This window comes from Periplaneta americana, chromosome 9 (genome assembly GCF_040183065.1).
Source record: "Periplaneta americana isolate PAMFEO1 chromosome 9, P.americana_PAMFEO1_priV1, whole genome shotgun sequence".
NCBI classification, from domain to species: Eukaryota; Metazoa; Arthropoda; class Insecta; order Blattodea; family Blattidae; genus Periplaneta; species Periplaneta americana.
Window position 1 is genome coordinate 176,932,749 of NC_091125.1, and position 17,908 is coordinate 176,950,656.

At 35.9% G+C, this 17,908-nt stretch overlaps 1 protein-coding gene across 2 annotated transcripts in view; it reads right to left on the minus strand.

The window, feature by feature from the left end:
* The window catches only part of AspRS (aspartyl-tRNA synthetase), a 30,190-nt gene extending 15,195 nt beyond the window's left edge, over positions 1-14,995 (minus strand). The window contains exons 1-6 of one of the 2 annotated variants that reach the window (XM_069836505.1): positions 14,836-14,995; positions 14,456-14,514; positions 5,956-6,043; positions 5,699-5,882; positions 5,066-5,168; positions 2,741-2,921 (exon numbers count right to left, since the gene is read on the minus strand). In XM_069836505.1, the coding sequence (XP_069692606.1) occupies positions 2,741-2,921; positions 5,066-5,168; positions 5,699-5,882; positions 5,956-6,043; positions 14,456-14,496 (597 nt within the window). In that variant the 5' untranslated portion in view covers positions 14,497-14,514; positions 14,836-14,995. Of the gene's footprint in view, positions 1-2,740; positions 2,922-5,065; positions 5,169-5,698; positions 5,883-5,955; positions 6,044-14,455; positions 14,515-14,824 lie in introns of both variants that reach the window. The other variant, XM_069836506.1, reaches the window with a different exon arrangement.
* Positions 14,996-17,908: the final 2,913 nt, after the last annotated feature.

Sequence of the window (17,908 nt, forward strand, 5' to 3'; positions counted from 1 at the left end):
TACACTTACTACACTTACCTGGTCTTTCAGTGGGTAACACCACAGTAATGCTTCCTTGCAGCAGGCCTATATCAGTAACGCACCACAGTGTCAGACCCAGTCAAGAGTTAAGAACACAGAACAGCACGAGTTTTAAGGCTGGTATTCATAGTCGACACTTTCGATTAAAGTGTCCTTTGGAAGACGCAAAGTATCACTTTTCCGTTGCACAGTCGACACTTTGGTGCAAAGGAACACTTTGGATGAAAGTGTAGTTCCGACCACACTTTGAGCCGAAAGTGGTACTTTGTATAAAAATGGCGGACGTCTTGGAAGTTGTCGAATTATTAGAACGTGCGGAAGAGATGGCACATTTAGTGGACAGTGTACAAATTAGAGATAGGCCTGAAGACAAGCCCGTGGAATTTTATAATGATATAGAATTAAAAAAAAAACGGTTTCGATTTGATAAAGAAACTTATTGAGATTGCTTATATTTTCGATGACTGGTTGACAAAAACGAATAATAGACGTTTGCCAGTGCCTCCAATAATACAGTTATTGACTGCATTAAAATTCTATGCTACAGATATGTACCATACATTTATATATATATATATATATAATATTATAGTTCAGGTATTTCTGTAGTAACATTCGTATATTTATAACCTCAATTCGATGAAGTGATATGTAGGTAGATATGCCTATATAACCTACTTTTTATTACTGAAACGAATTTTTTAACTTAAATAATATTAAACCAACTTCAATCTAATGTAGCATAATTATTTTAAATTAGCATTGAGAGACCTCACGTGCCTGCCTTCTAAGCAGATTCCATAATTATATTGGGTTTAAAATGATTTTGATTTTTGTTGACTACCTGTATTTTGAGATAAGATTAAATCTTGATGTTGATATAATCATTACTGTTTTGATACCGGTAATATATATTTTCACGCCGGTAAGCAATACATCTACTGTCTCTAGTTCATGTGGTCATAACCTCACCATGAAAAGAGATCTCATACTATTAGGCCTATTTTGTTTTGCATTATAGAAACATTTGGCATTCAAAATATTCCTGAAGAGCAGGCAATAATGGAAACGAGAGAGAGAAAATAGTAGTAGTAGTAATAATAATAGCAGTAGTAATGTGTTTATCTCATTCTTTTTTTTACTTCTATTCACTATTCACGAAAAAGACAAAAATGAAAATAACGGAAATAACACGATATATCAATGAAGCAGATACATATAAAACCTAACCTAATGATATAAATTTAATGATTTTATATATATAAACTTAACCTACTCAGTCCAACTTAACCTAACTATATAAACTAATAGAAGATATGTAGGCTACAAAATCTAACCGAACTGTATAAATCAGTGGAACGGATACATACAAAATCTAACTTAATTTAATGAAAAAGATATGTACAGAACCTAATCTAACTATATAAATTAATGGATCAGTTATGTACTGTACAAAACCTAACCTAATTTCACCAGCAGTATCACTAACTATTTAATAAAATGTTATATATCTGAACTGACTGAAATAATCTAAACTATCGGCAACAAAAACTAGAAACTGAAATAAAACAACTTTAAATATATATTTTCTTCCTCGCGCAATCAATAGGCTCCCAATTCAAATCACAAGCATTGTAATTTGTAGGTTATACGTCATTAATTTGTTATTGTTTGTTCACTTGTTTTGAAAGGCATTGTGGGACTTCTATTACCAACCAAATTGTAACTCTACACTTTGCTGGCGTAAAGTGACACTTTGTGAAGTGCACTTCTTCAATCGTCTATGAATACCACTAATATGAAATAGCCACTTTAGTCAAAAGTGTCACTTTGCAAAGTGGTGATATAAAGTGTCGACTATGAATACCAGCCTAAGTCTATCAGGTTGCTGTACATTACTGCAGAGCACACTGCTGGTGTTCACAGGTAAAAAAAAAATAATGGGATTCACATTCCATTTAGCAAAAGTAAAATACAAAGAATAATGGATTAAGGTTTAAACATATATTTCATCTCAGTTCACTATCACAGCTTAGTGGGTAGTCACGACATATAATGTTTAATTACTTACAGCTTAGTGGGTAGTCACGACATATAATGTTTAATCAGGCACACAGTATTTAGATTATACTGGTACAGTGCTTGTTGCTGCCAGCGGCAATCTGTGTGAAGCAGCTCTTGAAGCCATAGGCAAGAGAGCGAAGAAAACAATTTTTACATGCAGAAAATTTTCCTTCTCACATCAATAATAGCGAGTTACAGCATAACTGGTTTCACTGTATTTTGTTTGTATCAGTTGGCTTTTCGAACTCAAAATACTCTGTAGCAGAATATCCCTGATTATAACAGAATGCAGGATAGGATAACAGATCTACAGTACATCACCAGGGGAAGATCATTCCAAAGATGGCGGAGAAATAGGACTAGTACTTGACAGGCAGATGATGATGATGATGATTACTGTAGTTTGTTATGTAGCTTGAGGAAAATGCGGTTTATCAAAAAGAAAAGAATGTGAACATAAAGTGAAATTAAATGGTAAAAAGTGTTCAATAAAAATTTTATTTAGATATTGAAATTAATGATACTATGAAGTGTTCTGGTCAAAACTCACACCTGAAAACATGCTCACTGTACATTTAGTGAATCTCATTTTACCTCTGTACTATCCAAAAATAAACTATATTAATTTCTGTAACTCTCTTCTTGTGTAGCCTACCTCATCCTCCTTTACAGGGCGTGCTGCGTCTTCGATCTGCAATGGCAGCTGGCCTCTGGCAGCCGACACGACGAAGAGCTGGGTCACGTGCAGCTCCACTGCCTTCTGGCTGCAGCCCTCCACTCTGGTGTTCACCGAGCGCACAACTGCCTCCACATCCACGATCGACTCTTTTGTGATGCTAAACAAAGAAAATCCTGTTTCACAAATAATCCTATGAGTGTCATCATTCCTCCACACTAAGTCATCATTGATAGAGCAGAAATCAATAACAGAACAACAATTTAAATTTTTCCATGATTATGAATAAAATGTGTCTGTTCAACACATAGGCCTATCTGCCATTCGTTTTTCTTATTGTCTGTAATTCAAGAGGTGCTGTAATGCAATAAGAAAATTGCTATCACAAAATACTTTTGTTTGCTTGGTTATCTTCCAGCAACAAAGGTAACATTGTGTTCAGCACACTTCATAAGCCAGTCTAAGACCAACATAAACTTTCCGTAACTGTTTTGAGAGGCCTTCAGACTGATATTTTCTTGGCAAGAATACATGCGAAATTTATGAAGAAATTATACACTTTTTCGTTCATTATTATGAAGTGCAGACTCACTGTATCAATAAAAATGCACAATCTGTATTCAAATCAATAATTTTTTACAGCAAATTTAGGTGATATTAGTGAAGAATCTGATGAATGCTTCCAGCAAAACAGTAAAGAAATGAGACAAGATACCAGGGACGTAGCAATCATATTTTGAGATTAGATTAAATATGTCATATATTACCCAGATTAAGTGTTATTAACATTCTTTTAGTATTAAAAAAATGAAGATTTAATTAATTAATGTAGCAATGATATTATTTTGTTTATTTATTATATTAATGCCATGAGAATCGAGAGTGAAGCTAGACAATTATGCACTGTAACTACAAATATAAATACAAGATAGAACAAATACATTTAAAATTAAAATAAAAACCAAAATAACATTAACAATATGCACTACTGAAAAATACTAAGGTCTACAGAAGAGTCGAAAAATTCCTAAATATCATAAAAGGGATTTTTTATTAGCTCACTTTGCTAAAATGTACACGGCAATTTATTGAACACAGCAACTTCAATCAGTATATCTCGTGCTTTAACTGTGAAGTTCAGATCTAATTGTTGAGCTTCTTCTTAACACCTAATAAACAGTTTAAAATGTATAGATTTACAATAGTCAAGATGAACAAGAGTCTGCACCACGCTGCACTGTAATGACAGCCTATAGGCATTTGTATAGCAATACTTTTGGTTCATTTATGATTACCTAAAGCTCATTTTGAAGACCCAGTTTCGGTTTCAAAACATGAGATCTGTAATAATTACTATTATCATTAAAGAGAAGTAGTAATTTTATTATATAACGAAGAATGAGAACTTTGGATAAAGTACTGCTATTCCCCCAGAATCAACAATAATTAATAATGAACACTGTCTGGAATGAATGTGGTAAAAACCTTTGACTTGAATGAATATTTCTAATATGGTATCAAAAGTCATGACACACAATAGTATTTGTGATCTGCAGTCGTCGTCATGGTACGAATTTTAATTTGAGGTGTATTGTCGCTGGGACTAATCTGAATGTGGTACGAATTGTCACAACACGACTTTCCTTATGGAATGATTCTGTTTCCACCTCGTGGCGTATTCGTTAAGGTCGGTTCTTAAAGGTTAATAGCAGAAGTTCTTTTATCAAAGTTCAAATCTCGTCAAGCACAGAAACATACTGCTGATTTCTAACAATAAATGCACCATAAAAAAAGGTCACTCAGAAGCATTTGCGTGCAATAGTGGCATAAGTCTTCCGGATTCTAAGGGTTAAAGTCCATGCAACAATAATACATACTAATTAATAATGGTAATGTATCAAATAAAGATGATAAATTACTTCGAAATGACCATACCTAGAACAAGATTGAAAGCTCAGGCAAAACAGGATGTGGAAAGAAGAGGATGGAAATAATGAAGGAGAATGGATGACGAAAGTTAGTAAAATTACGGAGTTCTTTCCTAGCACAACAGCATGGTATGACCCAAGACCCTTTAATAACTGCAACAAGGTTCAATTTTTAGATTTACGGAATTTGATTGTACTGTTGATGACTGCAATATTTCTGCCACAGATAAAGAAGTATTCAACATTTCAGATTTGAAACAGTTCTCGGTTCTCTGATGCGGAACTCATACACATGTATGGTATGGTGCAAGAACCAAAATATTTCGCACAACATTAATCAATATTGGCCGAAGATTGCAAATGCTATGAAACATACTTGGAGGCAAACTTGACCATGAGTTTGCTGGTGCATTCGCCGACTGCAAGAAGGCACTGCACCGAGTACTGCTGCTGGCGGAGCACGAGGAAGCACTGCTTGCCTGCAACAACACAGCAGCTGGAAATATGCACCGTGAACAGATCATTGGAATGCATTTCAGTAAGATTCTGAAACACACTGCAATGGATTTCATTTCAAATATTTCACTTTCATGTACCAATATTTAAAAATAGTTACCACTGTGTTGTGGAACCAGAATGTTTTGTTTTAGAAATCCAATTCACAGCAGTACCTGACAGTTTAGAGTTAATTAGAGGTAGTAAGTGTCCATACCCTCCTGAGTCCTGAGGGTATAGTAGGCCTATACTATAATAAGATGTATGTGCAGGGACCCAAAGTATAGTATAATATACCTACCTGCATTTGTGTCGTAACCTAACTGTAACCTGCAGAATTTTTTTAGCATTTTTCTTCATGTCAGTCACATTTTTTTCCAAGTGTACATTTAAGATATATTGAACTTTAAAAATGAAACAAATGTCTCAGGACTCATAGGATAAGAAATATAAATGAACTGATACAGTTCTGTAATGCTGACTCGAAGGGTCACCAATAAAGAGCATTCCAAACCTTTTGCTCTGCTGGTATGCAGACGACCACGCACCCACACTGTCGCATTGGGCAAGCTGGGCTGCAGGTCCCGCACGTGGACGAAGTCTCGGCAGATGGCTTCAGAGCTCTGTATCATGGGCAGCTGGCCGTACCTCCCCTCGGAGCAGTCGTATGCGTCGCCCGCCTCTGGCTGCTGGCTCGCCTGAAACGCAGCTCAACTTCAACTGACTGTGACAACTCTGACAGTCCAACATGGCTCAACCAGCAACACTCACGTTCTGCACTCTCCTTTCCTCCTTCTTGGCCGCTTTAGCAGCATCCTTTGCTTCCTTCTTTAGTGCCTTTTTAGACTTAACTTGCTCCCTGTAAGAATATCACACAAGCAGTTCAGGTTTCATCTCAACCATTTCCATTCTTTTACGTGAAATAATCGTGTTTAAAAGCACAGTTCACGTGCTTCATATTTATCAGCTATCAGCTGTCAAAATGGTGGCAGAGGCTATGTCAAGCATAAACACTTTTTCCTACTTCTAGATATCTGTTAGTGAATGACTTTCTTAAACCATAGAGCAACTCAACCATAAATGCCTGTATAAGTTAAATGGGACGCACTGTTGGCAAATGAACACCAAGTCACTGCAAATCAGATACTGATTGCGACAAAATTTATATCTTCCAAATATTGGCATCTACATAATTTCATGTTTTGACAGAACTTGCTTACATATATTTAGACTGTTTTATTTTTTATTTATTACATTCAACATATTGTATAAATAAACAGACAGATGACAGCTGAAGGAAATGAAGGAACTGATCTACACCAACTGATGTGTTCCTTCTGCAGAGAAATGTTAGATCAGCGTCTTTAATGAAGTCATGTGCAATCAAACCCACTTAACTTCAGTGTCTCTCACTCCTGTGCCTACATCTATCTACAACTAAACCATATAACCGATTGGGTACACTTTTCCCAAAAAATTACAGTTCCAAGAACTTTTTTCACAATCAATACCAAGAACCAAAATATTTTTTCCCAAAAGTAATCATTTCCAATTTATTATTTTATCAATAATGTAATAAAAGTTCCAAAGATCGTTTTCCCAGTCAATATAAATATCCAAACTATTTTTTCCAAATTATATATTTTCCCAAAAACGTAATTTTTACATCTATCATCAACAAGAACATATTCGCATTTGTTTACTTTACTAAAATGTTACTAATAATTTCAGCAGTCATTCAAAAATGTAAATTGTATCCAAGACTTCTGAGGAATGTGAGGATGTCATTCTCCGCATATTCTGCATACCTAGATAGTACATGCTTCCACTCTCTGTATCTGACTGCTCCTTCGGTGAGCAAGGTGTACAAGCTGGGATATTTGCATCCTATTGTGCCATCCTTCGGACAGATTGTTAGTTCTAGACAAATCTTATAGAACTGCATTGTACTGATTCCACAATTCTGGTGGAAATCGTTTGATATTATGAACAATGTAACTGTTTTGGAAAAACTGATAAAAATTGGAATAATTTGAATGAGGGAAAAAAATTGTATTGGGAAAAGTGGATTGGGAGATAGAAATTGGAATAATTTCATTTCGGAATACATTGTAGTTAGCAAAAAAATTTTATTTGGAAGAAAATTTTGAGAAAAGTGTCTCCCAACAATATACACAAGTGCTTTCCCTTCGGCCCTAAATGTTAACCACTAGAAAATACCATCCCTTTCCGAAAGCACACACTCATTTTATGAACAAAATGTTTCAAAGTGGTCCTTAAGAAATTCGGTAACTTATTTCCATTACTTTCTACAAAGTGGAGAGAATGAGGAACTAACAATGCAAATCATGTTGCTATTCCAGCACATCCTGTTGTTTTGCTTCGTCTACCTAACACCGACTACAGAAAATAATTCAGTACTGTTTTGCGTTCTTCATCCGCATTTCACACAGAACGATCCATCCCATGTGCAAGGCTACGTGTCTGGGACATGTTGTGTAGTTCAACAAATTATTTCTCACTTTGTGCCCACACATACAGTCATAAACGAAAAAGATTCTCACTAGGTGACTTCTTTTGTTATAGTCGGATCATTTTTACGAAATATTCCATATAAAATTATAGACTATATTCCTCTGTGAAAACCATTTCACCCACATGAACAATATCTCGTCCCCAAATGCCATCAAAGTGGCACGTCTGCAGACTTAGTTTAATACTCGTATGTCCACTCGCTTAGTAAGTATCAAGGTGCGACTACATTTGAGTAACACGGTCAAATGACATTGTTTGGACGGTCTCAATGTAGTGTCAGATGACACACGACTCATCTTTCTTGTTTCCAATAGCTGTCGCTCTTTATCAAAAGAATATCACTTGACCTGACAGAAGAATGACAAGCTCAGCCTGAAGTCATGCAACTATTCATCAACAATCAGAATTCTAATAACTGTGATGAAGAGGGCACATCCTGAAGTCATGCAAACTATCCATCAACAATCAGAATTCTAATACTTGTGATGAAGATGGCATATCTTGAAGTCATGTGACTATTCATCAACATTCAGAATTCAAATAATTGTGATGGAAAGGGCATATCTTGAAGTCATGTGACTATTCATCAACATTCAGAATTCAAATAATTGTGATGAAGAGGGGATATTTTGAAGTCATGTGACTATTCATCAACATTCAGAATTCAAATAATTGTGATGGAGAGGGCATATCTTGAAGTCATGTGACTATTCATCAACATTCAGAATTCAAATAATTGTGATGAAGAGGGGATATTTTGAAGTCATGTGACTATTCATCAACATTCAGAATTCAAATAATTGTGATGGAGAGGGCATATCTTGAAGTCATGTGACTATTCATCAATATTCAGAATTCAAATAATTGTGATGGAGAGGGCATATCTTGAAGTCATGTGACTATACATCAACATTCAGAATTCAAATAATTGTGATGGAGACAGCATATCTTGAAGTCATGTGACTATTCATCAACATTCAGAATTCAAATAATTGTGATGAAGAGGGGATATCTTGAAGTCATGTGACTATTCATCAACAATCAGAATTCAAATAATTGTGATGAAGAGGGGATATCTTGAAGTCATGTGACTATTTATCAACAATCAGAATTCAAATAATTGTGATGAAGAGGGGATATCTTGAAGTCAGGGAACTATCCATCAACATTCAGAATTCAAACTGGCATTTGCCTTAGGGTTGGGGAAAACCTCGGAAAAAACCCAACCAGGTAATCAGCTCAAGTGGGGATCGAACCCACACCGGACCGCAACTTCAGACTAGCAGGCAAACACCTTAACTGACTGAGCCACGTCAATGGCTGCATATTTGAAAAAAAAAAATGGACCCATTTTTTGTCAGTTGGTAAATCTAGGTTTTTAAGAATTTCAGTAACGTCTCTTAGAACAACGAATTCATCACCGTTTACTTCTAAGCTGTGGACATTCACAATTTCTGTAAGGCTATCAAATGTCACTACTTCTTTCAGATTCAAGACAGCAAATTTTTTAATGGAGGAGGTCTCGAAGTTGAACCACTTATTTAAATAATGAAGACCTCTCAGATATACATTAGTTGCATCTCTTCTAAATATTTCATGGTCCGAGTTCCTTAATTTCTCCAAATTTTTATTAACACGAAAACTATAAAATCCATCTTTTAATTCAGACTGAATATTTTTATGTAAGGATTCTAATATAACATACTGTAGGCTAAAGCTCTGTAAATTGAATTGTTTTATTTTGGAGCTGTAAAATTGTTGTTGTAACAGATTTTATATAATATGTAGTTATGCATGAAATGCATATTTAAAAAAAAAAAAAAAAAAAAAAGGAACTGACCATTAATCATTTTCGTCCACTCCTCTTACGAAAGTCCATACTGAAAGATTTGATTCTTCTTCTGCTTAAGAGAGAAAATAGGATCATGTAGGACTCCAATTTTTTAGCAAATGCTCTAGAGCTGGCAATAGGGAGAATTGGAATATGCCTTAAAATCGTTTAATATTTCTTTTCAACAAACTGAAAACAATTTTTGAGTTCATTAATTTTCTTACTAGAAGACGAAAACTCGTTATAAACTTCTAGTACTGGACATTCAACCTCAAATTTCATACTTTGCATGCATTTTTGGACATGTTATGAATAACATTGACAATTACAATTTGCTTGTTATCATTTAAAGATTTGAAATTCTGAAAAACTGAGTGGTGTTTTCCGTAGATGCCTGCTGCATTGTCTGCACCAAAACTTGATATATTAAAAAGTTTCAAATCGAGCCAATCTAAAATAGATTTCAGTTTCTTAAAAATACCGTCAGCTGTTTCATTCGAATCATCAAAAAAGCTAAGCAATTTTTCTTTACCTCCACTAATCTCAGAAAAATATTTAATACTGACTAGAAAGCACTTAATATTACATTTATTTGAGGCAGAGAAAAAAGTGTCATCTTTTAAGTCATTCTCTACTAATTGTACAGAATGAGGAGCCAATATAAGTATAGTGTGTCCGTAGAAACATTCTGGGGTTATAAACTACTACAATTATGTCACTGTCTTTTACGATATTCATACTGGTGTCATTAGAAAGAACAGCTTAAAGAATTTCAGGAAATGCATAACTGATAATTGTTGACCGAAACAACAGATGGCAGCACAAGAAGAAAGAAAAAATGCCGTTACCACTATTTCGCTTGTCACTAAGGCATTGTTGGATATAATAATGAGTAGATTATTTTACGACACTTTATCAACAGCTTAGGTTATTTAGCGTCTGAATGAGATGAAGGTGATAATGCCGGTGAAATGAGTCCGGGGTCCAACACCGAAAGTTACCCAGCATTTGCTCATATTGGGTTGAGGGAAAACCCCGGAAAAAACCTCAACCAGGTAACTTGCCCCGACCGAGAATCGAACCCGGGCCACCTGGTTTCGCGGCCAGATGCGCTAACCGTTACTCCACAGGTGTGGACATTGTTGGATATAAGCAAATTGTGTTAAATGATTTGAACGTTAAATTTTCAAGTCTGTGTGAATCCTGCAGCATTTAGAGGGTTATTTAGGTTATGGAAGAAGATGATGAAGACCTTCCAGCCAAATTTATTTTTAGTGACGAGGCAACGTTCCACGTCAATGGAAAAGTAAACAAGCACAATGTTAGCATTTGGGGAAGAGAGAATCCACATTTCATTTTGAAGGTTGAACATGACTCCCCTAAGTGAAATGTATTTTGTGCCATTTTGAAACGGAAAGTGTACATTCCATTTTTATTTCAAGACAACACTGTCACTGGTATGAGTTACTTGATATGATATGATGATATATTTATTCCACCAGCTTACATCGGTCGTGATGGCTCTTCACATTTCTGTATACAGTGTCATCACTCTCTTGGATACATGATTTTCTGCTTACGCTTTTTCTAAACCTCCGGCTATTGCATATAAATGACCCTGATCACTTTTCTATCACGTCCCTCACCTCTGTTTCCCTCCCTTCTTCTTATATTTGCCCTTCCCTTTCCTAGTTATCTATCTTATTCTTATTAATATCATTTAACTAAACAATGACTTCTCTCAATCTCTTATTAATTGGTCCGAACATTGTTTATATTTGTTGAACTCTTCCATAGTTGTTAACTTATTTATTCATTTGAATCACTAACATTCACTAACCACTTATTCCCATTAATCTAATCTGTATATTTCCAGACGAAGTAGTTTCTACCGTTTCATTACCTTTCCATTCCCAATTTCTTTATTATATTTGTATCACTACTTACTTATTATCACTCTCTGGTTATTACCTGTATCTTATCCTTTTTCACCATTATTCCCTTGCCTTACTGTCTTTTCTGTCACTATCACTCTTTTCACTTTGTCACTTTCTTACGTTTTGTCACTCATGCACCAACCTCTTAAGTTATAAGTTTTCTGCCCCTTACTTCTTCCCACTGACAAACCTCTATTCGGTGACCCTACTGTTACTTCATCCCTTCCGGTTCTTGTAGAATCTTGTCTTCTTATCTTGGTATCTTCTTCATCTCTCGATCCCTTCTGTAATTGCTCACCCATATTTGTTCTCCCAGTTGGATTCACTGAACTCTTTTTGCTGTTCTCAGCTCCTGTATGCCGTCCTTCTGTTCTCCCCTGTCCACCTGATGTCGTCATCATAATTTCAGTGCAAGTCTCTTGTTTCTTCTTTAATTGCTTGTTGACATCCTCGTCCGCTGCTGTTGCTGAGCTATGCATTCCTCTGGTCGCTGGCCTCTCTTCCTGGTTCATGTTACTCGCTGACTGGTTCATTCCATCGCTTGCCATTCTTTCCTGTGTGATGGCCTCTCCACCTTTTAATTTTTCAAATAGTTCTCCCATCGTATGTTTTACTATAATGTTCCTTATTTCCTCTTTCATTGTCCGTAACTCTTTATGGTTCAAATTTTCCAAGCAGAATTCCACATCAAGTTACTTGATATGCTTACTGAGTGGAAGAAGAAGGCAACGAATTTCCTTCCCAACACTGGCATCTTGACGTATGGAATGTTCTAAATCGACAACTTGCAGGAAGATGAATTGGGCGCGCTGGGAACCAAGCTGGCCTCTGAGGTTCCCTGACTTGACCGTCTGGGACTTTTTTTATGGAGTCACATAAAGAATCTTGTTTATATAGCTGCCTTCACTACCTCAAAATCTTCAAGAGCCCCAACTTCGTATCACTGTTGCCATCGAGTCCATCCATAAAGATATGTTGCAATGTGTGTGGCAGGAGTGGGAATATTGGCTTGATGTCTGCAGCGTGACAAGTGGAGCACACGTCGAATGTCTCTGAAGTAGGTACAAAAATGTCTGAGTTTCTCTTTCTAATGATACCAGTTTTATATAAATCCAGCAACTGACAGCGACACTATAGCAGTTTATAACCCACGAATGTTTCTGAGGACACAATGTATTTTGAACAAGATCTCACATTTTGTATGTCCACAGCGCAGTTTTGGACTTAACATCGAATTTTTTAAAATGCCACTCACTAACTTAATGCCTCAATCAGTAGAAAGATAACTATGGTTATGCATTATTGCATGACATGCAAACGACAATTCAGCAGCTGTAACTTCACTTTCAATAGGAGAATGTTTCACGCTAAAAAAATTTTCAATTGATTTAGTTTTAGCACTTGATGCAACAGAAAGTGGAAGTTTATGTTTCTCTCTTTGCAAATGTTTTCTCACCACCCCAATTCCCTCACTTTTTATTGAAAACGAAGCATGACACACTATAATTTTGTCATGTCTTCGTCATCACATTTAGCTAACTTACTTTTTAAACTGTTTATCTTGTAACCATTCATTAAGAAATGTACATTTTCTTTCTTTCTTTCTTTCTTTTCATCTTTTCTTCCGTTTATCATTTTGACTGTCATAACTATCACTACCACTCATTCACTTCCACTGCAGTTTCCTTTAATTTTGAGAACATTTTATTGAAACGAACCCCTAAAATGTCGGAAACAATGTCTGTGTTTTGCAAAACTGTCTTTGAACAGCTAACATACGTGCACTGCAATTTATATACTGCCACCAACCTAGTCTTTACTGAATTTTCACATCAATCCGCGACAATGAAACACGAACTGCAGTGACTTGATTCCTTAGAAAAAGAAACACGAACCCATTGTTACTCACTTTTTCGTTTGTAAATTTAAACAGTTACCAAGATGACCAACTGTAGGGTTTTAAAGAAAAAGAAAATAGGCCTAGATATTACTAATATTATTATATTATTGACGTAAAACTTTAAGAAGACTCAATAATAAAACTCGGTTTGTAACCTAAAAACAGAAAAGTATGGACATTTGGGGGTCCCATCATACTCGTGTAGGGGTACGGGACAGTTACAAAAAAAGGAGGGGGTGATCCCGACAAAATCGGGGCAGATGGCACAACCCTACATGATAACGAACCAAAGTAAGCTTACTATGTATGTATGTATGTATGTATGTATGTATGTATTTATTTTATTGGGTTATTTTACGACGCTGTATCAACATCTAGGTTATTTAGCGACTGAATGAAATGAAGTTGATAATGCCGATGAAATGAGTACGGGGTCCAACACCGAAAGTTACCCAGCATTTACTCGTATTGGGTTGAGGGAAAACCCCGGAAAAACCTCAACCAGGTAACTTGGCCCAACCGGGATTCGAACCCGGGCCACCTGGTTTCGCGGCCAGACGCGCTGACCGTTACTCCACAGGTGTGGACTGTATGTATGTTGTTTTCTAATACCAGGCGTTTCACAACAAAGTAATTTGTATGTATGTATTTTATTTCGTCCTAAGGATCATACAGGATGATGTTGGACACGTCAAAGAAATTAACACTACAAACAGTTCTAAAACTAATACACATTTGCAAATAATACTGATAAATATATATTTATCAAATCTTCACACAATAAACCTAGCACTAAATGTTTTATTCGGGAATTAAATTTCCCTATTATTCCGCTTGAATAAGTCCAAAACAGGCTGAATAGCAAAATTGCAGGCGCTAAAAGTTGTCTACTGTTCTTTTTTGCTGGTCTGTTCAGGCGGTAAACAAATACTATGTCGAAACAATTATTCTCAAAAATTCAGCCAGAACAAAACGAATTATTTGTAATGAGGACAACATTAAGGGATACATGGTATAATTTGAAGTAGTACATGTAACATGCCAGAACAGCTTACGTAACTCACTCACCCATCTGTCCCCAATTCTGTCTTATCGTCAACCACCATCATAAACTCCTGCTCTTCTGTCTGTAAATAAGTACAATAGCCCTGTAATATATTGCACGAATTGAACCTAACCTCAAACTACTAATGAAAGAGCAGCAATAATTATTTCCGTGATCATATCATTCGAAATGGTAACGATGACTTTATAAAATACAAAATCTATAAGATACAGTAAATAGATTAGTGACATATTTCAAACCCATGTGACACAATCCGTCCCTTAGATTTCATAGCTCGTTCATACTTTACAATACATGTAACTGAGTTATCTATTTCCGCGAAAGCTTTATGTTAGTCTTAATTCGATTAACTACAAAATTAGACTACTTACATAACACTCACCAATTAAAATTTCTTAGCGCCTTTAATTCCTGTTTCCTCACTGCTACTTCTCATCACATTCAAGAACTAGAGAAGTGAGACTACAAGATATAAATACTACAAAATAAATAGATTTTTTCCATTTTAGGCACGTGGTTCCACACAAGAGAAAGTAGTGAATATGACACCGACCAACGAGCTAGAAAGAGTATTAAGAGTCTATACAATTGCTAGCTTAGCGTATACGGCGCTCTGGGTGGTGCCACGACGAAATGCGACACCGGCAGCAGGAGGTCCTGCCGACAAACTAATGTCTCTGTGCCCAATTGTTTTGACAGCTGGACATGAACAATATTTGTGCATCATTATTTGAATTTACACTAAAATACGAAAAGGCAAAAAACATATTTGTTTTGGAACTTTATCAAAAAATTGCTGGGGGAAAAAAATAAATCCTGCCGACAGTCATTAAATCAAAGCCTTTCGTCTCTTGACCACAGCACAGTCTACTATATACATTCGCGAAGCTTGAGGTGTTTTTTGCAAATCTCGTGATAAAGCGCTCGAAGCGGTTAGCAACTAGAAACAATAGACTGTCCATGATCGACTTTGGACTGTGTCGTATTTCTATCGAGTGCTAGCTCGTTGCGTATTTCACATTGATGCTTGTGAAATGTTCGTTATTGGTTGTAATGAAAATGTTAATGGCTAAAATATAATACAGTAATTGGAATAATAATATGGGACAAGGAGGAGACGTTTGTAGTGCTATAAACTGTAGCAACAGTAAGAGAAAGAGGCCAGAGTTATTCTTTTTCCGATTTCCGAAAGATTCAGAAAGGTTCCTGGGTTTCCACAAGAATTCCGTGCAGAAACAAAACTCTTAATTTTGAAGTTCTTTGTGACTGTTAGAATACAGTATATCCTTAAATTTCACAATGAAATGTTTCAGTCTAACCGAAAGGTCATTAGATACCGGTTAAAGTTCTGCTAAATTTCCAGAGAAATAAAGGTTAGGTCTGCTTTTTTTTTTTTTTTTCAGATGATATATTTTTAATTGTAGCTATTAATTTTGTTATTATTTTTATGTTATTTTACTAAAGACGTAGAAAAATTAAGTTTGTTTTAATGAAATTTATTGATCACGTTTTATTTTCAATTCTGGTGGGATTATTACTGCTTAGGCCTACTTTTTTTTTTCAAAGGATATGTTTTTAATTATAGCAGCTAATTTTGTTGTTATTTTTATTTGTTGCTTTACTAGAGACGTAGAAAAAGTCTGTTACAATAAAATTTATTGAGCACGTTTTATTTCCAATTCTGGTGTGATTATTATTGCTTAACCTCATCCCACTTTGTTAACTACGTAAGCCTACACTACAAGTACCGGTACACGTAAGTTACTCCATTAATTCATATTTCCATTATTATTGTTGTAAAGGAAAATGCAAATTAATATTTATTGGTTTCATAGTTAATTATCGCTATAATCTTGAATGAGTGAAGCTATTATAGTAAATTTCAGTTCGTTTTTCACAAACAAAAATTATATTAACTTATTTCTTGCAGGTATCTTCGAGTTTATGGTGGAATTTAATATACTTCATTAAAATAATAAATTAACTCTATGCATTTAATATTTCACTAATGGAAGGAAGGTGTTAATTTTTCCAAAAGAACACGACAACGAAAGTTTAACATACTTTGTCGTCTGCTAGGAGAGAGAGAGAGAGAGAGAGATCTGCGATGAGGCGATAGTAGCGATCCTAGTGGTGGGCAACTACCCCTGTTTGCATTTTTACTACATATTAAGCTTCGCGACTGTATATAGTAGACTGTGACCACAGTCTATACCTCTATTTATTTGTCTATGCTCACAACACCATATCGCCACGAAGCTTGAGTTTTGAGGGTGCTAGAAAAATAGACTGTGACGGTACTGACCATAGACAAATAACTGACGGTAACTGAGGGTAAAATGGCGGCCAGTCAGATTGCGTGTACTTGTGCTTACAGGAATAATCGTAATATTGAAGGTAATCAAGATCATCAGTGTACGTCTTGTGCATTCTTACAATTGGAATTGTGTAAAGTTTCCGCTGAATTGAAGACTGCGTGGGAAATTATACGGATTCTCCAAGAAAATGCAAACCAAATAGCTACCAACCAAGCCCACACAATGGCGCCTAGGCATAATGTTTCCACTGTTGAAACTTGGTCTCAACCTGATCGAAAAAGAGGTAGAAATATTCGCACCAGCCTTGTGGAAAATATACCCACAAGTAATAGATTTACTCCTCTACAATACGAAGAACGGCATCAGATGAGTGAAGAAGGGAAAAAAGTTGATGGAGAAGGAAGTAGGCCAATAGCAGCGAAAGCAGTGAAGCAAACCAGTTCCAGTAGGCCTAATTTTAGCACACGTAAAAAACATAAAATACTGGTAATAGGTGATAGTCATGCCAGAGGGTGTGCATCTGAGCTAAGGTTACATGTGAATGAATATACGGAAGTGAGTGGTTTAGTAAAGCCTGGTATGTGCCTGGACGTTATAACAACTTCTGCAAAAGAAGAGATGAAGAAAATGACCAAAAAAGACACGGTAGTGATCTGGGGAGGTTCCAATGATATAGCCAGGAACAACACAGACAATGGACTACGTCATCTACAACAATTTGTGGAAAGAAATGACCAAACCAATTTCATAGTAATGAACGCGCTACATAGACATGACCTTCCTACAACATCATGTGTCAACAGTGAGGTTGTAAATTTCAATAGGAAACTGAAAAAGAGACTAAAAGTGTACAATCATGTAAAGGTAAATGAAATAGACTTAAATAGAGACAATTTCACTAGACATGGCTTACATTTGAACGGTAAAGGAAAGGAGGCAGCAGTGAGAAAAATAGCATCGATATTACATAGCAAGTTAATACTCCCGAGTACCCCCATTGCTCTTCAGTGGAATGACGATCAGTCCCAGGGATTGGATCAGCCAAATGATGAGACCTGCACGAGAGCTTCTTCGCGATCTAGTAAAGCACCTGCTCGTCTTCAGGATTCTTTATGTCCAAGTTTATCCCGGAAGAAG